The following is a 22,959-nucleotide window of genomic DNA, read 5'->3' as shown; positions in this document are numbered from 1 at the left end:
GGGCCGGGCGGTGGCGCTAGAGGTAAGGTGCCTGCCTTGCCTGCGCTAGCCTTGGACGGACCGCGGTTCGATCCCCCGCGTCCCATATGGTCCCCCAAGCCAGGAGCGACTTCTGAGCGCATAACCAGGAGTAACCCCTGAGCGTCAAATGGGTGTGGCCCAAAAACCAAAAAAAAAAAAAAAAAAAAAAAGAAACAAACAAAACTCTCAGTCAGTTTAAAGTTAAGCTCCCAGTAAGTGCTGGCCATTTGGGTCTACAGTCCCTTACTAAAGCCAGAGCTTTGAAAACTGGACTACTTTTCTAAAAATGTGAGATACCCTAGGTTCTATCCCCAGCACTGCATAAAAATAAAACAAATTTGGCAGCAAAATATGCTCTAACATGAACTCTTCATCTGATTTAGTATAACTGCTAAAAAATGTACCCAAACGAGTATGAAGATTCATTAGTTGACTGCAGAAAATAACAATCTATCTGGTTACGAGGTATGGCCTCCAGTTTCTGCTGGAAGTTCTAAAACTCATCTGGCACCTAGATTTAGTGTAATATGCTTCTTTTTTGCTTCTTTGGAATTTACCAAGTGGGATTCAGTGGTCCTGGGGTGTGGAACCAGGGTTGGGCTATCCCTCCTGCTTGAGTCTCAATTCTGGCTAAGGAGAAACAGAAGCGATCATTTTCTGTTTCTCTTTTGGGGCCACTCCTGATTGTGTTCAGGGATCACTCTTGGCACTATGTGGAGCCGGGATGGAACCTAAATCTGGGCGTATGCAAAGCAAGCACCTTATCCACTTGCAGTAGCACTTACTACACATCTCCAACGTGAGAGTCATATTTTTGAAAGAAGACTTCAGTGTTTCATCGTGCCCAGTAAGTAATTTTTCCTCCATACCTACCTAGCAGTCTTGAAAAAAAAAAATCTTCCCCAGACTTAAAAGCTCAGGCCCTCAATTCTTGTATATTCAAAATCTCGTGGAAGGAAAAAAAAAAAAAAAGAAAGAACCAGGAGGCCCAGGTTTTCTGAAGCCCTTTTCCCAAGCTGGTTTCATCATCCCCATGGCAACGCCTAGCAACCGAGCCTGGCATTTTAGCAAGACCCTTATAGGGCTCAGAATAAACTCTAAAAACGAAGGTAGTTTTTTTAGTTTTTTAAATCCCTCGCGGGTTCTGATTCTTTCCTTCTTTTTTATCTTCGGTTCTTGCTGCCAGCATCTCAGAGGCTGGGTTGACAAGATAGGTCTGTCAGCCCTGGCCAGACCAGACAGTCAACTAACTCCTTCACACACAACCTGCAGACAGGAAAGTGGGGACCCCCTCTCCCTGATCCAAACCGCTCTCTCTCGGGGGTCTCTCTCCTTAAATCCCTTTTAACATTTGCAAAATAAAGATTCCACGGAACCGTATTCTCAACAGTGCTTCGGGATCCATACCCTCAGAACCCCCCAATACAGCCTGCCTACGCCTGGCAAGCGCAAGGGCCCAACGCAGCAGGCCCAGAACTTCCTCCCCATCTCCCTCCCTCAATCCCTCCCGCCTTGGAGGACCGAGGGTGGACGCTCTAGCGGGGCGCCTCTCGCTCGCTGGTCGGGGCGGGGCAGGGGGGCGGAGCCAGCGCCGGCCGGCCGGGCAAGCGGTGGAAGCGGAGGGTGGTGGGGGGACACTCTGGCCCGGCACTCGGTGGTGCGGGAGCGGGAGCAGGAGGGCGCAGCGGCCGCTCTGGTCGGCGGCGGACTTTCTGCTCGCCTGCTCGCCTGCCTCTGCCGTGCAGTCCCGGAAGGAAGCGAGCGCAGCAGCGATGGCGGAGAGTCCGACCGAGGAGGCGGCGACGGCGGGGGCCGGGGCGGCGGGGCCCGGGGCGAGCGGGGTGGCCGGAGTCGTCGGCGTGAGCGGCGGCGGCGGCGGCTTCGGGCCGCCTTTCCTGCCGGATGTGTGGGCGGCGGCGGCGGCGGGCGGGGCCGGGGGTCCGGGCAGCGGCCTGGCCCCCCTGCCCGGGCTCCCGCCCTCGGCCGCTGCCCACGGGGCCGCCCTGCTGAGCCACTGGGACCCCACGCTCAGCTCCGACTGGGACGGCGAGCGGACCGCGCCGCAGTGTCTCCTCCGGATCAAGCGGTGAGCCGGGGTTCGCTTGGCCCCCCACTTCTCTCTTGGGGGGGTCCGCACCGGGGTTCGACCTTCTCCGCCCCCCCACAGCACCCCAACATCTCCCGTGCGGTGCAATCCCCCCCGGAGGCGACCCCCTGCGTCTTGGGGGGCAGGTCCTCCAGAACCCTCTTTTTTGCACCCCCCAGGACCCCTTTTTTGGGTGCCCGGCCCCGCCCCTCGGACCTCCCCCCCAAGAGCCCGCTAGAAATCTGACCCTTTGGCTCCATTTCTCCCTCCCTCTGCACCGCCCCTCGCCCCCAAGGTGCTGCCCCAAGGCCCCACCCCAGTGCCCCCTCCACCCGAGGCAGCCCCAAACCCCCTGGTTTCATCCCTAACGCACGAGCTCCCCCCCACACACACTCCACACCCCACCCCCGAGCAAGGCCTCTTCTGCAGAGACTCCTTGGCCCTCCCTTCTCCCATGGCACCCCCCCCCCCAACAGCACCCAAGTCTACATCGCACCCCATTCGAAATCACCCCCTGGACCAAGTCTAAGTCTAGATCCTAGCCCCTTGAAGCACTTCTCTCGAACCATCACTGTTGGTCTCCCAAACCATCACCCCTCGAGCTGTCTTTCTGTCTGCCACCTGTTCCCCAGATTTCTTCCCCCCCTGGTTCTCGCTGTGGGTTTTTTTTTTTTTTAATCCCGCCCAAGACTTTCTGGACTGGAACATCCTGGATTTTACTTTTTCTGAAGCTAATCAAGCCACTAAAAAGACTGGAACAAAAGGCCTGACCGAGTTCTTTCCCGTGCTTATTTTTAGGGTGATTGGTTTTTTTAGATCGTAATCTTTCAGGAGGCACTGGTGTTTTTGCACCAAAATGTCTGGGATTATAGCGTATCACATGGGAAGAGGGTGCTACTACTGGGGCTGTTGCTAACCCTGAAACCTGCTTCCTGCTGATCACACGCTTCCCTCATAGTTCCATCACTGTTCTCCTCAACTAGACTTTCCAGATCCCTTCCCAGGTTGTACCTGCCTGCCTTTCAAGGCAGTTATAAAAATGAAACCATTTCCACCTTAAAGTAGTCTTGGCCCAGCGCCTGACACCTGACTCCAACTGTCAGCATTGCCATCTTGAAGTTCAGAAACTTGGGCTCTCCACTCTCCTCACCTGCTCTCTAGCTGTTTCACTCCTCCAGTGCACACACACCCTTGACTTTCAGTTTTTTGCTCTGGCACTTACACTTCTGGCCTAGATACTCTGGCAAGCCCCTCTGCTTTCCCCATCTCGAATGTTCATCTTTTGACTGATCATCCTCTGTGAAATGAACCACGCAGTCACTGCATCTCGTCTTCCTCATATGAGCTTCTTCTCAGCAGTTTCGGTTGGGGTTCCCCTCCATGCCCCAGAAATCTCAGCAGTTTCGGTTGGGGGTTTCCCCTCCATGCCCAAGAAAGCTCTGCCCTGATGGATTGTGTCCTAGGCAAAAAGATCATTGTAGCATTGCTAGCTCACTTGCTTCCTATAGGCCTGTTGCCAACTGTGACTCGTGTAGTTTATGGAACTGGTTTTTCAGTAGAGTTGATTTTGCCTTTACAAGTGGCATTTTTCCCCTAGTACCCGCTTATCTCCAAGGTGGGGGAGTTGAGTGACTTGCCATTGGGAGGAAGTGGGAGTATATGGGATGTGACTTTGAGGGTAACATCTGATGACATTGGGATTTCTGATATCTCTTTTCCTGCTCACCCTCATGCCCCCCTCCTCAGAAACAATGCCCCTTTGATACTAAGTTGTTCTCTGCTTTGCTAACAAGTAGTCAGCTGAGGTTTCAAGTCAAGTACAAACACTAGTGGTACCAAGCACCACTTTCTCAAGCCCTGGTCTCATTGAGGAGGTAACAGCTATCCTGCTTGAGGGATTCCCCCCTTTTTTTTTCCTCTCCCTCACTCTCTTCCCCTACCTCCTCTTGGTATTAACAGGGATATCATGTCCATTTATAAGGAGCCTCCTCCAGGAATGTTCGTTGTTCCCGATACTGTTGACATGACGAAGGTACGTAACATGATGGGGAATGGGGGGGGGGGGGATTATTGGGAAATTGGACCTTAAAATTGGAAGAGCCTAAAAGTGCTTATTCAATTTACATTTCTTATCAGACGAAGAAACCATAATTCCTGGAAAGTAAGTGACTTATCCAAGGTGTCACAGGGAATTGGAGCAGAGCCTTAAACAGATGTCTATTAGGGTGTTTGCCAGTAGTCCTGGTTGGCTTGGAATATAGCAGTTTATTCTTACTGTCCCAGTTGAACTCTTTTAGAGCACTCCTTTACTCAGAAGTGCTCTGGTTTAGATGATAAATGTTGTGCTAACCTTATCCATTGTATATCCAATCCTTCCCCATCCCTCCACTCTTGACCTTTAAGTATTCCGCTCTAAATGAAATGCAGAGAAGGATGGGGATTGGGACAAGCTTGGGTGAACATTATTTTTAGTTGAAGAACTTGGTTAGGCTCCTGTCTTTTTTTTTTTTTTTTGTGGTTTTTGGGTCACACCCGGCAGTGCTCAGGGGTTATTCCTGGCTCCAGGCTCAGAAATCGCTCCTGGCAGACACGGGGGACCATATGGGACACCGGGATTTGAACCGATGACCTCCTGCATGAAAGGCAAACGCCTTACCTCCATGCTATATCTCTGGGCCCAGGCTCCTGTCTTTTACTGGTTGTTTTTACATATCCATCCCACCCCAAAGACCATTCCTGTCCTATATCCACTCACAGACAATATAGTATGTATTGTCCAAATCCTCTGACAGATACCTATACCTAAGTTTTGTGGCATTTCGGAATGTTCAGCCCTTAGAAGAAAATTTGCTCTTAAACTAATGTTGGGAAGAAATCAGATTTTCTAAATCTGGTGTATAAGTGAAAATTTAATTTTGAATTTTTCCAGTAAAAAATTTATACTTTATATCGTTGATACCTACTTGGTTTAAAGTAGGTTTCCCAGTAAATTGCTGTTTTTATTTTGTTTTTGTTTTTTAATTGAAATGATTTTAAATTTTTTCCTGAGACCTCATGTTCTCAGTCAAGTAGCTGTGTTACTGTGCTAGTCCCTTGGATCCCAGAATTGATGCCTAGTTGATTCCATTGAGCTTGCTATTCCAAATTACTGAGAACTAAAAGATGATGTGGGGTGTTACCAAGGCAAGGAAGGGACTATAGAGTGACTTGCTTTATATTGCAAGTTCTTTGTCCTCTTACTTTTCAAATTCCGGACAAACTTAAATTCCTCGGAGCCTTTGGAGAATTTTAGGAGCCTTTCAGGAAAGAAAATTTTGTGCAGGTATATGGCTGGAAGAAGAGAATTTAGCTTTCTGTTAAATTTGCTGCTGATCAATCCCGGGTTTCGGCACCAAAAAATAATTTTTGCTGCTGAATTTTTGTTGATGTTTATCTACAGTGTGGGGGAAAGTTCTGTGGGGTCTTGAGTGGCTCCTAAGTTTTTCCCATTTTTCCTTATTATATCTTTGACACAGCTTGATGCTTCCTGAGCACCCTCCACCATAGGGAGGAAGGGGAAGCAGATAATATAGGCCTCCAAACCAACTCCCAGTTCTGCACTGTGATTGGCACTGGTGCAGTGGCCTCCAATCCCTTTCTTCTTTCCATTAACCTGGCCTCCCCTTTCTTCCACATGGAGGATGGAGTTATATCATAAGCAGTGTAACCTAGGCAAATTCAAGCATATGTACTCTGTACACTAATACTGATTACTTGGACTTGCTAGGATAGTGATGCTTATTACCTTTTTTTATCCATTTGGTGCAGCTAATCCTGATCAATGAAGTTTAAGCATAAGCCATGCTTTATGTGAATTTTTTGGAATAGTCAAAGTACTGACGAGGTCCAGTCTTTACTTTGGGCTCTTAACTTTGGAATGTAAGTCGAGTAAAATGCCACTGCACTATAGCAAGGTATCTTAAGATTCTACACTTACTAATAAGATTGAGTACAGGCTGTTCCATTTTGCATGGCGAGATTATGGACTGTGGTTACCAGATGATGCTGTGGGTAGCAAATAGAAGCAAGAGGGGTTGGGATGGGACATCACATCACAATTTTGAGATGGGGTTTTATTTTGCAGATTCATGCATTGATCACAGGCCCATTTGACACTCCTTATGAAGGGGGTTTCTTCCTGTTCGTGTTTCGGTGTCCGCCCGACTATCCCATCCACCCACCTCGGGTCAAACTGATGACAACGGGCAATAACACAGTGAGGTTTAACCCCAACTTCTACCGCAATGGGAAAGTCTGCTTGAGTATTCTAGGGTAAGAGGAGACTTTTAAGTGGCCAAGTTGGTTATTAGCAAATAATTGCTCTAGGTCAGCCTTTATCAACCAGGGTTTCTCATCTGACCTACAGAATACAGAAAATGATTGGATTGACAATTTCCTCAGTTCCCCCTAGGGTGGTACACTCTAGTATTCTAAAGAGAAAAAGTGAAATCTTTGTGCACAATGAATGCCTGAGTGAAGTGGTTCTCTAGGAGCAGCAGGGGTTTCTGGGACACGACCCTACACTTACTGTATCTGAAACTCAGGGGAGATGGGGTCCAGCCATTGGTGTCTTCCAAGAGACACTATGCACAGAACTGCTTGAGAACCACTTCATTAGCACATCGAACTTGATTCTTCCTAAGTAGGTTGAGAAAGATTGTAGATTGTTGCCATTTCAGATTTTGGGTGTTTCATTTCTGAGGTTCTTTGAGTGTTTTGGAGATGATAGTTATGGTGATAATAAAAACATTTGTACAACTGAATGAAAAATGCCTGATGTTGGAAATCACATAAGAAATAAAATACACGAGAATCAAGAACATTTTGTTTCTGGGTGTTAGAGACTTTGGTTCATGTACTTCTTTTCCCTTTGGGAATTAAAATTTCAGAATGGAAATGTCATAAATTTGGTTGATCTTTATACTGCAGTCTTAATTTCACTAGGACAGAGAAAAAGTTCAGATGGAGGTGAGAAAGTTGTTAGTGTGGTGATACAGTTTTACTTCTTCCTGCCATGCTTGTTTCTAGGTTGGGGAAAGGGTGAGGTGAAGGCTTCTGAAACAAAGTAGAGATGTGGGTTTTTTTGTTTTTGTTTTTGTTTTTGTTTTTGGGCCACACCCGGCGGTGCTCAGGGGTTACTCCTGGCTGTCTGCTCAGAAATAGCTCCTGGCAGTTACAGGAGACCATATGGGACACCGGGATTCGAACCAACCACCTTTGGTCCTGGATTGGCTGCTTGCAAGGCAAACGCCGCTGTGCTATCTCTCCGGGCCCAGATGTGGGGTTTTTTAATTCTCATCCAAGACTATGTAAGTTGTGATTGCGATAGGAAGGAATTCCTTTGAAGACCTTCCTCTCATTAGGGTAAAAAAAGGTCGTACTGAAGAAAATGTACTTGTTCCTATATAGAAATTTGTTCATATACTTACCTGGCAGGGGAGATACCATGATCACGAAGGTGGTTTCCCCTAGGTGAGGCTCACCCATTGCACTCCGGGTGGGCTGACCCCTGCAATTTCCCCAAATGTGGGAAACTCAACTTAGATCTAAAATTTTTTAAATTAAAAAAGAAAAAAAAATTTGTTCATAGAGGGGCTGGAGTGATAATACAGCAGTAGGGCATTTGCCTTGCACATGGCTGACCTGGGTTTGATCCCCAGCATACCATATGATCCCCGAGCCTGCCAGGAGTGATTTCTGAGCTCAGAGCCAGGAGTAACCCCTGAGCACTGCCAGGTATGGTCTAAAAACTAAAAGAAAAGAAAAGAAATTTGTTCATAGAAAGGATTCCTATAGGTACTCCTTCTAAGGCCAGTATAAAAATAAAAGTATCTGGGGCCAGAGCAATAGCACAGCAGAAGGGCATTTGCCTTGCATATGAATGATCTGGGACAGACCTTGGTTTTAACCCCAGCATACCATATGATCCCCGAGCCTGCCAGGAGCGATTTCTGAGTGCAGAGCCAGGAGTAACCCCTGAGCACCACCTGGTGTGACCCAAAAACAAAAGTAAAAGTATCTGGAGCTGAGCCTGAGCGGTGGCCACGCAAGTGGTAGGGCGTTTGCCTTGCATTTGCTGACTTAGGACATTTGATCCCCCGGCATCCCATATGGTCCCCCAAGCCAGGAACGATTTCTGAGTACATAGCCAGGAATAACCCCTGAGCATCACCAGATGTGGCCCAAAAACTTAAAAAAAAAAAAAAAAAAAAAGTAAATGGAGCAGACATTAACTCATAGTAGAAATTGGGAAGTAAGATCATGGGGGTAAAGTGGCAGAACAAGAACTGTCTTGGGTGGCAAAGGAGAAGCTCCTGAAATTGAAAGTTGTGAAAAATGAGATAGTTTTTGGCTGGGACCAGAGCAGGAGTATAGCAGGTAGGATGTTTATTTGCCAATTTGATCCCTAGTACCAAATATAGTCCTGCACTACATATAGTCCTTGAGCCCCACCAGGAGTGACTGGAGCACAAAACCTGAATAAACCCTAAGAATTATTGGGTATGATCCAAAAATTAAAAAAAAATGTACAAGACCTAGAATTTTGAAAAGATAGTGCAACTGGTAGAACATTGTCTTGCACATAGCTGACCTGGGTTCTATATCCAAATCTCAGATGGTCCTCTAGTCTTCTAGGAGTAATTCCTGAGTGCAAAGCCAGGTACAATAACCCTGGAGCACTGTAGGTTGTGGCCCTAAAACCAAACTAAAAGTAAGCTCTGAGTATTTCCGTACATGGCTCAGATATCTATCCCAGTTCATCCCCCATTAAAAAGTGCAAAGTTCCTCTTTCTTTGCATCTTTGTTGTCATAATTAAAAAAAAAAAATGAACATTTTAGCTGAAAAAAACAAAAAACAAAACAAAACAAAAAAGTGCAAAGTTGGGGCCACAGCGATAGCCCAGCAGTAGGGCATTTGCCTTGCACACTGCTTACCCAGGACAGACCTCAGCATCCCATATGGTTTCCCCGAGCCAGGAACGATTTCTCTTTTTTTGTTTTTGTTTTTGGGTCACACCCGGCAGTGCTAAGGGGTTCCTCCTGGCTCTGTGCTCAGAAGTCACTCCTGGCAGACTTGGGGGACCATATAGGATGCCGGAATTTGAACCACTGTCCTTCTGCATGCAACACAAATGCCCTACCTCCATGCTATCTCTCAGGCCCCCAGGAATGATTTCTAAGCACATAGTGAGAGTAACCCCTGAGCGTCACCGGGTGTGGCCTCAAAACCAAAAACAATAAAAAAAAATTTGCAAAGAGTTTCTGGCAGAGCAAAGCAAAGCAACCAACGGGTAGAGAAATAGCCAAAGCAAATGCTAATAAAATTACCATTATGCATCAATTACTTTAGCTTTCCCCCAATCCAACAGAAACAGCAAGTGGCCAGGTCACTAAAACTAGACAGTTCTAGCTTAGGTTGTGTTCCATTTTCAGTTCAATGCCATCTCTTTCTTTAATGAGGTAGAATAAAATGTCTTTTTAAATTTTTTCCACCTGACAGTACTCATGGGTTATTCCTGGCTGTGTGCTCAAGGATCACTCTGGGCAGGCTTGGGGGACAGTATAGGGTATGTGCTGAGGATCAAACCCAGATATGCTGCTTACAAGGCAAGTACCCATCCTAGTCAATACTGCCACTCTGGCCCTTCAAATGTCTTTAATAACTAGGCTACCTCCATCTCCCCAATACTTAACCATTGATTTATGAGAGGAGCAGTTTTTTTTTTTGTTTTGTTTTTTGGTTTTTGGTTTTTTTTGGGTCACACCCGGTGTTGCTCAGGGGTTACTCCTGGCTGTCTGCTCAGAAATAGCTCCTGGCAGGCACGGGGGACCATATGGGACACCGGGATTCGAACCAACCACCTTTGGTCCTGCATCGGCTGCTTGCAAGGCAAACACCGTTGTGCTATCTCTCCGGGCCTGAGAGGAGCAGTTTTAATGTTTCCCTCTCATTCAGAATATTGTCCATATATTTCAGATCTTTCACAATCTGAAAGTATCTTTTGCTCTCTTCCCTGTACTTTGAACAGAATTTGTTAGTCTTCAGTGGATTTAACACTTCCATTTTCTGATATTTTTGAGGGGTGAGTCACACCCAGCGAGGGTCAGTCTTACTCCTGCTCTGCATTGAGGAATTACTCCTGATGGGGACCAGGTATCAAACCCAGATCGAATTCACATGCAAGGCAAGCACCTTACCTACCGTACTATAATACTATATCCACCCTTGAATTTAACACTCTTCAGGTGATAAAAAATAGAGTCCCTAGTCATCAGCCCCACAGATGGCCTCGGTCCCCTCTGTGCTCAGCTTCATTCACCTTACTAACTCCATTACCACCTCTTAGTAAATTAAATAAGCACACTCTTGAGGGCCACAGAGGTTAACATTTAGCTTACCTTTGCAGCTGCTTTTGGCCCTAGTTCTTTCATTTTGGTGTGAACCTTTTCTGACTATTTGAAGAAAATTTCTTCAAAGTGATCTTGATTGCTCTACCTCCTTTTTTTGTAGATAAGAGGGCGAGGCAGTTAGCAGATTTTCTGATGAAGGAGGGTGATACACAGGTTGGGAAATTCCAGAGTATTAATAGTGAAAGGGAAATGTTGAGTCATTTGTGATGGTGCAGCCAGACCAAAGTGTTCTTGTGCACTACTGCTCTGTGACTTCCTTTCCCAGCTCTATTTCATCTGCTGCCCTCACCTTTGATATGTTTTTGCAGTACCTGGACTGGCCCTGCCTGGAGCCCAGCTCAGAGCATCTCTTCTGTTCTCATCTCCATCCAGTCCCTGATGACTGAAAATCCGTATCACAATGAACCTGGCTTTGAGCAGGTAAGACCACAGAGAATCAATTTTGGGGTATGGAAAATGGGTTTTTATTTTTAGGCTACTCCTTGTAATGCTCAGAGGTAATTACTCCTGGCAGGTTCTGGGGACCATATGTGATGCCAGGTATGGATACCTGTGTCAGTGTGTGCAAGGCAAACTCCTTACTCTCAGTCCTGGAAAATACTCCCTACTTCTCAATCCTGGAAAATAGGTTTTAAGATATCTGCTTAACAGTTGGCGGGGAGGGGATGAAGGGTAGAGGTCTTACTGGCAGTACTTGAGGCTTACTCCTGACTCTTCACTTATGGATCACTCCTGGTAGGTTTAGGTTTGGCCTTAAGGGATGCTGAGGATCAAATATGGGTCAGCTGCATATAAGATAAAAGTTTTATTTCTGTTTCCCAAAGTTTTATTTCTGTTTTCCACCTCTCATAACTTGGGTCATTATAAGAGAAAAAGGGAAGCTCCTTAAGAAAGATGTGGTGGGGGCTGGAGAACTAGCACAGCGGTAGGGCATTTGCCTTGCACGCAGCGACCCAGGACTGATGGTGGTTCGAATCCCTGCATCCCAGATGGTCCCCCAAGCCTGTCAGGATCGATTTCTGAGCACAAACTCAGGAGTAATCCCTATGCGCTGCTGGGTGTGACCCAAAAACCAAAAAATAAGAGAAAGACGTGGTGGGTGGGTTGAGCGATAGTACAGCAGGTAGGATGCTTGGCTTGCAAGCAGCTGACCCTCGTTTAATCCCCAACATCCTACATGGTCCTCTGTATCACCAGGAGTAAGCTCTTGAGCACCACTGGGTGTGGCTTCAGAAACAAAAACAAAACAAAAAATGACAGTGGGAGGGGGAAATTAGGGGTGTGGTTCAAGAATAAAAGTCATACCTGAGACCTGGATTTGATTCCTGGTAATGCAGAAGAATTAAGGGACACCTGGTAGTGATCTGCAGTGGCAAGGATAAAACCCAGGACTTCTTCACACACACTTAATGCACTCTCGCTAGCCCTTTGAGCCATCTACCCAGCCAAAGATTGGTTTATTTTTCTATTGGTGTGACACATCTGGTAGTGCTCAGGGCTTCTGGCTCTGAGTTCAGAAACTCACTCTTGGCAGGACTTGAAGGACCATTTGTAGTGAGGGATTGGACTTGGATCAGCCACATGCAAGGCAAGCACTCTGCTTATAGTATACCTTATCAGTAATGTTTGATATGGATTTGGAATGAATTGTTTGGAATAGATTTGTTGGTGGTGTTATTTTGGGGACCATACTCAGAGGTGCTCAGGACTTACTCCTGGCTCTGTACTCAGGAATTACTCCTGGTGGTGTTTGGGGGACAATCTGGGATGCTGGAGATCGAACCTGTGTCGGCTATGTTCTTAGCCACTGTGCTATCATTTGGACCCCAAGCCAGTGGTTCCTTGCTTATGTCCTCTTTCTCCGGTGTCTCCTTGACAAAGCTTCCTAGTTGTGATTACTCACAAGTCAGACATTCTTCTGACTTTAGGAGGCATTACTGCTAATTACACCAAAAGGTGGTTGGCTAGGGCTGCAGTATGATGACTGTATGACTGTATGACAGTATGATGACTTCAGGTGTCTGAAGAGAATGCAGAGAGAAATGTATTTTCCAGAAGTATACTGTGTGTCAGACACTGCCAATTTTTGTTTTGTTTTGAGGCCATGTCTGTTGCTTAATGGCTTACTCCTGGCACTATAGACTCAGGATCACTCCCAGTGATCAGGAACCATATGCAATGCCAGGAATTGAACCTGTCATGTAAAACAAGCACTTTACCACCCACTATACTATTTCTCTGGACCCCTGTTATTACTACTTATAAGCTGTAGGAATCAGCATTTTTTTGTTTTATTTTGTTTTTATTTTTTGTTTTTGTTTTTTTGTTTGTTTTTTTGTTTTGGTTCTGAAGCCACACCTGGTGGCTCTTGGGTTACCCCTGGCTCTGCACTCAGAAATTACTCCTGGCAGTGCTTGGAGAACCATGTGAGATGCAGAGATCGAACCTGTGTTAGTCACATGCAGGCAAATGCCCTATGTGCTGTACTATCACTCTGGCTCCAGAAGTTTTTTGATTTTTGGGCCACACCTGCGCTCAGGGTTTACTCCTGACTCTGTGCTCAGAAATTACTCCTAGAAGACTCAAGGGAATATATGGGATACCTGAGATTGAACTTGAATCAGTTGTGTGCAAGGCAAATGTCCTATCTGCTATGCTATTGCTCCTGCTCAGGAATTTTTTTGTTTTGTTTCGTGGCCACACCTGGTGACACTCGGGTTACTCCTGGCTCTGCGTTCAGAAATCGCTCCTGGCTTGGGGGAGCATATGGGACACCAGGGAATCGAACCGTGGTCCGTCCTAGGTCAGCTGTGTGCAAGGCAAACACCCTACTGCTGTGTCACCGAATTTTTTTGTTTGTTTTTATTTTTTGGGCCACACCTGGCTATGCTCAGGGATTACTCCTGACTATCTGCTCAGAAATAGCCCCTGGCAGGCACAGGGGACCATATGGGACTCCAGGATTCGAATCAACCACCTTAGATCCTGGGTCTGCTGCTTGAAAGGCAAATGCCGCTGTGCTATCTCTCCGGCCCTAGGAATATTTTTTTTGAGATGAGGTGGTGGCTTCCTCCAAAGCAGTGCTCAGGCAGCCCTGGAAGTGGCTCTTCTGTTTTGTTTTGGGGCCAAAGGCTTACTTCTGGCTCTGTGCTCCAAAATCACTGATTAGAACCATATGTAATGCCAAGATGCTTATTGTCATATATACCTATTTATCCCACCATTTCTTTTTAGAGGGAAAAGAAAATTGGGATCAAACCCCCATTCTCTTATGCTCTCTTTTTGTGGGTTTTGGTTTGGTTTGGTTTGGTTTTTGTGCCATACCCGACAGTCATCAGGGATTACTCCTGAGGCTATTGGCTCAGAAATCACTCCTACCAGGCTCTGGGGATCTTATGGGAAGCCGGGGATCAAACTTGGGTTAGCCAGGCAAATGACCTTCCAACTGTGCTCTTCCTTCGGCTCTAAACCCCCATTCTTTCACCTGGGAAACAAGCTTTTCCATTGAACTTGGCTCTTTGTTCCCATCAGTATTTGGTTATTTTCTTTTTTTGTTTGTTTGTTTTTGGGTCATACCCAGCAGCGCTCAGGGCTTACTCCTGGCTCTACACTCAGAAATTGCTCCTGGCAGGCATTGGGGACCGTATGGGATGCCGAATATGAACCACTGTCCTTCAGCATGCAAGGCAAACAGTTTACCTCCAAGCTAAAGAGGCATTTCATGGGGCCGGGCAGTGGCGCAAGAGGTAAGGTGCCTGCCTTGCCTGCACTAGCCTTGGACGGACCACAGTTCGATCCCCGGCGTCCCATATGGTCCCCCAAGCCAGGAGCAACTTCTGAGCGCATAGCCAGGAGTAACCCCTGAGCGTTACCAGGTGTGGCCCAAAAATCAAAAAAAAAAAAAAAAAAAAAAAGAGGCATTTCATTTCAGGCTTAGGAAAATTTTATGGATTTAGTTTGTTGCTTATGAGTTGCATCATCTAAAACAGAGAGTAGATATTGGTCAGTATGGGAAGATGGTGATTGGTCTTCAGACGTAAGGGATTAGTTGCTCTTTGCGGTTTTCTGCCACGGAGTGGAAGATTGTCTTCTTAACTAATTGCTGGGTCACATACTTTGTCTAAACTGATTCTGAGTGTCTTCCACTGTTGGTTCTTTATGCCAAAATTTTTCACTTGGGTATTGGTGTTTTATCACATCCAGGAGAGACATCCAGGAGACAGCAAAAATTACAATGAATGTATTCGGCATGAGACCATTAGAGTGGCAGTCTGTGACATGATGGAAGGAAAGTGTCCCTGTCCTGAACCTCTACGGTATGTATAAAGAATCTTACATTGGGGAACTGGAGTGATAGCTCAGCAGTAAGACGTTTGCCTTGCACGCAGCTGACCCAGGACGAACCTTAGTTCCATTCCCCAGCATCTCATATCGCTCTCCAAAGTCAGGGGCGATTTCTGAGTGCTTAGCCAGAAGTAATCCAAGCATCACCGCATCACCGGTGTGTCCGTTCCCCCCCCCCCCCAAAAAAAAAAAGAAAGAGTCTTACATTGGTCTTGTATTCCTTTTTGGAGACTGAGCTTTGAGAATATTTGGGGCAAAATCCTATATTGGGTATTATAGGAGATAAAAAATGGGAAAGGTTTTTTTGTTTTAAATTGTTGGTTTTGGGGGGAGCCATCCTGTTATGCTCAGGGCATACTCTTTTTGCTTTGTTTTTGTTTGGGGCCACCCTTGATACTACTACTTAGAAAATCTAGGAATTGGGCTGGTCCGATGGCAGTGGTTTATCATAACTTATTAACGTTAGTATCACAAAAGTTGGTATATAAGTCTCCCACTGCTCAATTTGACTGGCTTTAAAAAAAAAAAATAAAAAAAAAATCTAGGAATAGGGCCGGAGAGATAGCATGGAGGTAAGGCATTTGCCTTGAATGCAAAAGGTCAGTGGTTCACATCCTGTCATCCCATATGGTCCCCTGAGCCTACCAGGAGCGATTTCTGAGTGCAGAGCCAAGTAATCCCTGAGGGCTGCTGGGTATGATCCAAAAACCAACAAAGAAAACAAAAGAAAATCTAGGAATCAGGAAATTTATTTTGTTAGTTTTGTTGTTTAGGTTTTAGGATTTTGTTTATTCGGTTGGTTGGTTGTTTTTTTTTTTTTTTTTTTTTTTTTTTTTTATACTCAGAAATTGCTCCTGGCAGGCTGGGGGGACCATATGGGATGCCAGGATTCAAACCAATGACCTGCATGCAAGGCAAATGCCTTACCTCCATGTTATCTCTCTGGCCCTGTTTGTTTGTTTTTTTTTTTTGGGGGGGGGGCCACATCTGGCAGTGTTCAGGGGTTACTCTTGGCTCTGTGCTCAGAAATTACTCCTGGTAGGCTTGGAGGACCATATGGGTTGCTGGGGATTGAAACCAGGTTGGCTGCATGCAAGGCAAATGCCCTAACCACAGTGCTATAGCTCCGGCCCTCTCAGGCTTACTCTTGATTCTGTGCTCAGGGATTACTTATGCCCATGCTCAGGGAACCATATAGGGTGCTAGGGATTGAACCTGGATTGACCACATGCAAGGTCAGTACCCTACCTGCTTTGCTATTTCTCCAGCCCCCCACCCCCATTTTTTTGGAATGATTTTTATTTTGACCACAGTAGATTACAAATCTTTCACAGTAATATTTTAGGTACATAGGGACATTGAATCAGGGTCATTCCCACCATCAATGATGTCCTCCTTCCACCCCCTGTTTCCAGCATGCATCCCATATGCCCGTCCTTTGCCCCCGGGCTGCTAGTATTAGTGGTCCCTTCTGTGTCTAGCTTGTGTAGTTGGGTAATCGATTCTGTTGTCCTTGGCTTTGGATTTGGTGTTTAAGTCTGATCTTTTTGTGTGTGTGTGTGTGTGTGTGTGTGTGTGTGTGTGTGTGGTTTTTGTGTCACACCCGGCAGTGCTCAGGGGTTATTCCTGGCTCCAGGCTCAGAAATTGCTCCTGGCAGGCACGGGGGGTGGGGGGTGGGGGTGGGACAATATGGGACGCTGAGATTCGAACCTATGACCTCCTGCATGAAAGGCAAACGCCTTACATCCATGCCATCTCTCCGGCCCCAAGTCTGATCAACTTTTATTTCTACCCAATGTTCCTACAACTATTTGGTCTTGGTACCTTCCCCCCCCCCCCAAATTTTTTTAGTTCATGACTCTTATTTTATGGTTCATGCTGTGATAAAGAGCAGGTGCAGGCAGAATGTGGTGTAGCAACAGAGTACTTACTTGCCTTACATGTGTGGTGCCTCAGGTTCAATCCCAAACATTGTACCAGATTAATATATAGAAGAGGCAGCTGAGATTACCCAAGAGAAAGTCCACAGAAGTTCACTGTTCTTGGAGAGTGATGTTCCTGGGCTGTAGTCTATGCCCTCAGGGAATCTACAGTTTGATAAAGCTCTGTATACCTGAGTGAAACTTAATTGCCAGCAAGCATCCCTGGAGCATCCACCCACAAATGGCACCTGAACAGGGGCCATGCTAATCTTCTTTATAACATAAAAATATGGGATGTTTCACGTACAGAGATTAGCATGACTCCTGTACAGGCGCCATTTTGTAGAATCACCATAGTTTACCACAGCAGGTTACTGGGATAAACTAAAGGGTTGCTAGGCTTCTGCAGGTTACTACAGTAAGCTGTAAGTCCACCTGCTGCTCAGCTGCTGCAAAGCTGCAGAGTTCCACAGCTGCCAGGGCCCAGTGTTGCAAGACCCTCAGGAGCCTGCTGTGCCCGGCTGCCGGGTAGATCCTCATGTCCACCAGGGACAGCCAATTTGTAGCCATCACCCACCTGGGACTACTTGGGGGTGGCGGTAGAAACCAACTATCTTTTTTATTTCTCCTGAAGTCTGAGGCCTGCCACTGCTGCCTATGGGTTTCCAAAAGAGGAAGGAAGAAAGGGAAATTCACTGGCAAGAGGTGGCTGGGGGAGGCTCAGGTTCAAGAAAAAAAGAGGGATAGGGCGGGAGAGATGGCATGGAGGTAAGAGATTGTATGCGGAAGGTCGGTGGTTTGAATCACGGCATCCCATATGTGAGCCTGCCAGAAGCAATTTCTGAGCATAGACCAGGAGTAGCCCCTGAGCGCTGCCAGGTGTGAGCCAAAAACCAAAAAGATAAAAGAGAAATTGAGAATAAAAGAAAAATACATTATATAGAGAAAAAAAGATTTAGACAGAGAAACGAGAAAACAAAAAAAAGATTATATGGACCAGAGAGATAGTATGGAGGTAAGGTGTTTGCCATGCATGCAGAAGGCGGTAGTTCAAATCCCGGCATCCCATGTGGTCCCCCGAGCCTGCCAGGAGTGATTTCTGAGCACAGAACCAGGAGTAATCCCTGAGCGCTGCCTGGTGTGAGCCCAAAGCCAAAAATAAATAAATAAAATAAGGGCTCGGAGAGATAGCACAGCGGTGTTTGCCTTGCAAGCAGCCGATCCAGGACCAAAGGTGGTTGGTTCGAATCCCGGTGTCCCATATGGTCCCCCGTGCCTGCCAGGAGCTATTTCTGAGCAGACAGCCAGGAGTAACCCCTGAGCACCGCCGGGTGTGGCCCAAAAACCAAAAAAAATAAATAAATAAAACGCAAGTTTTTTCTTTTATACCCAGCATCACCAGGGGGCATGTCCAGGTTTAACTGTCATTCCAGTGGGGTTATCCAATGGGCGTGTCCAAGTCCAACTGCCATTACAGAATTCCCCCTTGTGTGTGTGTGTGTGTGTGTGTGTGTGTTTAATTAGATGTAAATTTATCTTCAGCAGTTGGTGAAATTCTTTCAGGTGATGGTCTGCAAAAGCCATGGTGGTTGTCATCTATGCTTCTCTTCTTGACAGCTCATTTAAAAGCTCCAAAACCAAGAGATAGGTGGGGGGGGGGGGATGAAAATGTTTAAGAAACAAACATTCTGTAACTTTATTTTGGGGAGGGGGGCCCACACCCGGCAGTGCTCAGGGGTTACTCCTGGCTGTCTGCTCAGAAATAGCTCCTGGCAGGCACGGGGACCATATGGGACACCGGGATTCAGAATTCGAACCAACCACCTTTGGTCCTGGATTGGCTGCTTGCAAGGCAAATGCTGCTGTGCTATCTCTCCGGGCCCAATTTTTTTTTTTTAATTTTCTTTTATTTATTTATTTTGTTTGTTTCTTGGGTCACACCCAGCAACACTCAGGGGTTCCTCCTGCCTCAGAAATCACTCCTGGCAGGCTCGGGGGCCACATGGGATGCCAGGATTTGAACTACCGTCCTTCTGCATGCATGGCAAACACCTTACCTTCATGCTATCTCTCTGGCCCATATAATCTTTTTGTTTTGTTTTGTTTTCTCATTTCTCTGTCTAAATCTTTTTTTCTCTATATAATGTATTTTTTTTATTCTCAATTTCTCTTTTCTTTTTTTTTTTTTTTTTTCTTTTTTTTGGTTTTTGGCTCACACCCGGCAGCGCTCAGGGGTTACTCCTGGCTCTATGCTCAGAAATCGCCCCTGGCAGGCACGGGGGAGCATATGGGGAGGGTGCCGGGATTCGAACCACCGTCCTTCTGCACAAAAGGCAAATGCCTTACCTCCATGCTATTTCTTCGGCCCCATCAATTTCTCTTTTCAATCTTTTTGTTTTGTTTTTTGGGTCATACCCAACAGCGCTCAGGGGTTACTTACTCCTGGCTCTGCATTCAGAAGTCACTTTTGGCAGGCTCAGGGGACCATATAGGATGCCAGGATTTGAACCAACCACTGTCCTTCTGCATGAAAGGCAATTGCATTACCTCCATGCTATCTCTCTGGCCCCTCCAGCCCCTCTTTTCAATCATTTCTCTCCATTCAATTTCTGTCTCTCCAACATTTATCTTTTTATTTACATTTTTTTCTTCTTTTTTTTTCTTTTTTGAAATTCTTGTAGAATCCAGAGTTCATTTGACTTGTCAAGGACACCATTTTGTAGAATCACTAGTTTTCCACAAGTGGGAATTCACTGGCCAGAGTTGGCCAACGGAGGCGTGGGTTCAAGAAAGAAAGATAGAGGGATGGACACAGGCAGCACACCCTTCTACCTGCCCATCATTGCAGTAGAGAAAGGAATGAGTGAGTGAGGAAAGGATACTTCATTTTCTAGGCAGAAGTGATGAGGAGGGGCTGGAGCAGTGTTGCAGCAGCAGTGCTCAGGGGTCACTCCTTGGCTCCATGCTCAGAAATCGCTCCTGGCAGGCTCGGGGGACCATATGGGATGCCGAGATTCAAACCACTGACCTTCTGCATGAAAGGCAAATGCCTTACCTCCATGCCATCTCTCCGGCCCCAGGAGCAATTTCTTTTTTGTTTTTGTTTTTTGTTTTTGGGCCACACCCACCGGTGCTCAGGGGTTATTCCTGGCTGTCTGCTCAGAAATAGCTCCTGGCAGGCACGGGGGACCATATGGGACACCGGGATTCGGCTGCTTGCAAGGCAAACGCCCTGTGCTATCTCTCCGGGCCCTCAGGAGCAATTTCTGAGTGCATAACCAGGAGTAACCCCGGAGTGTCACCGGGTATGGCGAAAAGAAAAAAAAAGAAGAGGTGAAGAACACTTCATATTTCTTAGCGTTCAGCTTTATTTCTGAGCATTGAGAGATGAACCAAGTCAGAGCAAATGAAATAAACCCTAGAGATTGGAAATAAAATGAATTTTGAGTGAGGTTTGGAATTTGGGGTGGCTGTAGGAAATAAGGATTGACAAAGCTCAAATCAAAGTTGAGATCCTAAGGCTCTGTATTGAGTCTCCCATTGACTAATCCCCAATGTGTGGGTACACAGCAGTTCCATTTCCCATTGAAAGGTCGCTAGGAAACGAAATCTGAGTTTAGGGATTAGAGTTTAATTTGACATGAAAGTGAGACCCCTTTCTTTCTGTGCTCCTAACTTACGCTTCTCTGTTGATTTCTAGAGGGGTGATGGAGAAGTCCTTCCTGGAGTATTATGACTTTTATGAGGTGGCCTGCAAAGATCGCCTTCATCTTCAAGGCCAGACTATGCAGGTAATATGGCTTCTACTGCTACCAGCTCTGGACTTCCTGTAGCTGGCCCCTGTAAATCCCCCACTTCCAAGAGAGTGATAGTCACATCCCTTGCAAAATTCAGTGCCTAAAAGAAGAAGCTGACAAGCCTGAAGTCAGGCTTGAAGTTGTTAAAGACAACGCCTGAAGGAGTTGGTTGTAAATTCCTGGCATGACTTCAAAGCTTGCTCCTGGTTACTCGGAGCTACTCTGCAATCATGTCATCCCTCCAGGCTTCAGGTTTTCTACTCAGGTTTCCTACTGAGGAAGTCAGGCGAGTTCTTCACCTCAGGTACCAAACCTTCTGCCTCCTCGGTGAGCAGACTGTGGCCCGAGGAGGAACAATATTTCCTGGCATGATACAGATGCTCAGGAGCACCACCTGAGTTAGTATTTTTTTTTTTTTGGTTTTTGGGCCACACCCTGTGACGCTCAGGGGTTACTCCTGGCTACTCGCTCAGAAGTTGCTCCTGGCTTCTTGGGGGACCATATGGGACGCCGGGGGATCGAACCGCGGTCCGTCCTAGGCTAGCGCAGGCAAGGCAGGCACCTTACCTCCAGCGCCACCGCCCAGCTCCCTTGAGTTAGTATTTTTTTATGACTGCCAAAGAGGTGCCTGCTAATAGGAACTCTGCCATAGTCTCTTTTGGGTTCATACCTGTTTTTGCTTGGGGTTTACTTCCATTTTTTGCGGGGGGGAGGTTTTTTGGGTGGTTTTGGTTTTGGTTTTGGGGTCATACCCGGCAGCAGAGGTTACTCCTGGTGAAGGGTCAGAAATTGCTCCTGGCAGGCTCAGGAGACCATATGGGATGCCGGGAATCGGCCCCGGTCTGTCCTGGATTGCCATGTGCAATGCAAACACCTTACCTCCATGCTATTGGTCTGGCTCCTGCCCTGGCCTTTCTAAACATCAAGACCACCATGTCTTTGGAACCGGCTGGCATGCTTTTCTCTGATCCCAAGTCTCAGAAGTTGAGCTTCTACATCCACCAGTACAAAGTTGTTCACTCCCTGGCAAGCCACCAGGCCTGACTGCCAATCCCGCTTGTCTCCTTTTCCCCACAGGACCCTTTTGGAGAAAAGCGGGGCCACTTTGACTATCAGTCCCTCTTGATGCGCCTGGGCCTGATTCGTCAGAAAGTGCTGGAGAGGCTGCATAATGAGAATGCTGAAATGGACTCAGACAGCAGCTCATCTGGGACAGAGACAGACCTGCATGGGAGCCTGAGGGTTTAGACCCTACTTCCCTCTCCCCTGTCCCTTGAGAGAGAGTGCCAGAAGAGTCCCTTCCCCCACCCCAGGGATGGAGAGGCGCTGTGTATCTCCCTCCAGATGTGATGTCATCCGCAAGATGGCAAGAACCAAACCAGTTGGATCCCAGGGCAGGGGAGTGGGAAGGCAGGTCTCAATCTGACTGCCTAGGCTCTCAGGCATCTGGGGCCATGTTCATCCCACCTCAGGGGCCGTGCTCCCAGTTCCAGGAGCACCCTGAGCAGTGGCCTCTGGCAAAAAACAACAACCAACGCACCTCTCCACCAGACCAGCTCCTTAGGGATGGGTGGGAGACAAATTGCCGTTCCGAAAGGGAGTGTGCCCAGTTTAGGGGGCTATCTGGAAGGGAGCTTGGGGTGGGGGGCTGTCTGTGATACTTACACAGTCTGGGTGGTTGTCTGTCTGTCTGTCTTCAGTCTTGAAGCGGAGCTCCCCATGCCCTTTCCCTCCTTGTCTCTTCCCATGTTCTTTCCCACAGGCCAGCATAATTGGTTTTCCTAATTTATAGTCACTGTTCTAGACAGACCAAAGAGATGGAACAGTGGTGGAGTCTAGGCTGCTGATAAGTAAGCTTTACCTAGCACCTGAGCACCTTTCTCCTCTGCCCCCCTTTCCTCGCCCAATTTGAGATTTAAGACAGAAGGTAAATGTGGCTGGGACTGAACCAAGGTCTTGGTAAAGCCCGCACAGGTACCTGAAGAAGCTGAAATGCTGTTCGTTCCCGCAATCACTGATCTGAAAAAGTTCCTAGCATCAGCTACTGCTGTGTGCAGGATTCGAGCCACTACGTAGAATACAGGTTTTCCTCAGAACTGGTCACAAGGAGGATCTTTCTCCCGGGCAGGGTGCAGTGGGGAGACTGATGCTAATCCACTGTTTGGCTGTGCTTGTGTATTTTCTCCCCTCCTGCAGTCTGCCACCTCACTAGGTGCAGGGACTGTTGGGGAAAGGGATGGGGGCTGGGACTGGGGTGACTCCTCCCTGCCCCTCCCCCTCCCAGCTGCTCTGTCACTGGCTCTGATGGGTGTTTGCCTGGCTGTGTTGCTTCTCTAT

The 22,959-nt window shown here is 47.0% G+C and overlaps 1 protein-coding gene and 1 pseudogene across 1 annotated transcript; both read left to right on the top strand.

Moving 5' to 3' along the window:
- Positions 1–1,656: 1,656 nt before the first annotated feature.
- Positions 1,657–22,537, top strand: UBE2Z (ubiquitin conjugating enzyme E2 Z). The gene is made up of 7 exons (XM_049780673.1): positions 1,657–2,107; positions 4,067–4,139; positions 6,231–6,418; positions 10,867–10,978; positions 14,762–14,874; positions 20,526–20,616; positions 21,700–22,537. Exons 1-7 carry the CDS (start codon positions 1,794–1,796, stop codon positions 21,868–21,870), a joined length of 1,062 nt encoding a protein of 353 aa, XP_049636630.1. The 5' UTR covers positions 1,657–1,793; the 3' UTR covers positions 21,871–22,537.
- On the top strand, positions 7,568–7,693 carry LOC126033548 (uncharacterized; annotated as a pseudogene).
- Positions 22,538–22,959: the final 422 nt, after the last annotated feature.

The sequence above is a fragment of the Suncus etruscus genome, chromosome 1 (genome assembly GCF_024139225.1).
Source record: "Suncus etruscus isolate mSunEtr1 chromosome 1, mSunEtr1.pri.cur, whole genome shotgun sequence".
In the NCBI taxonomy this organism is placed as follows: Eukaryota; Metazoa; Chordata; class Mammalia; order Eulipotyphla; family Soricidae; genus Suncus; species Suncus etruscus.
Note: the sequence above shows the minus strand (reverse complement) of the source record. Positions and strands in the feature narration are given on the sequence as shown.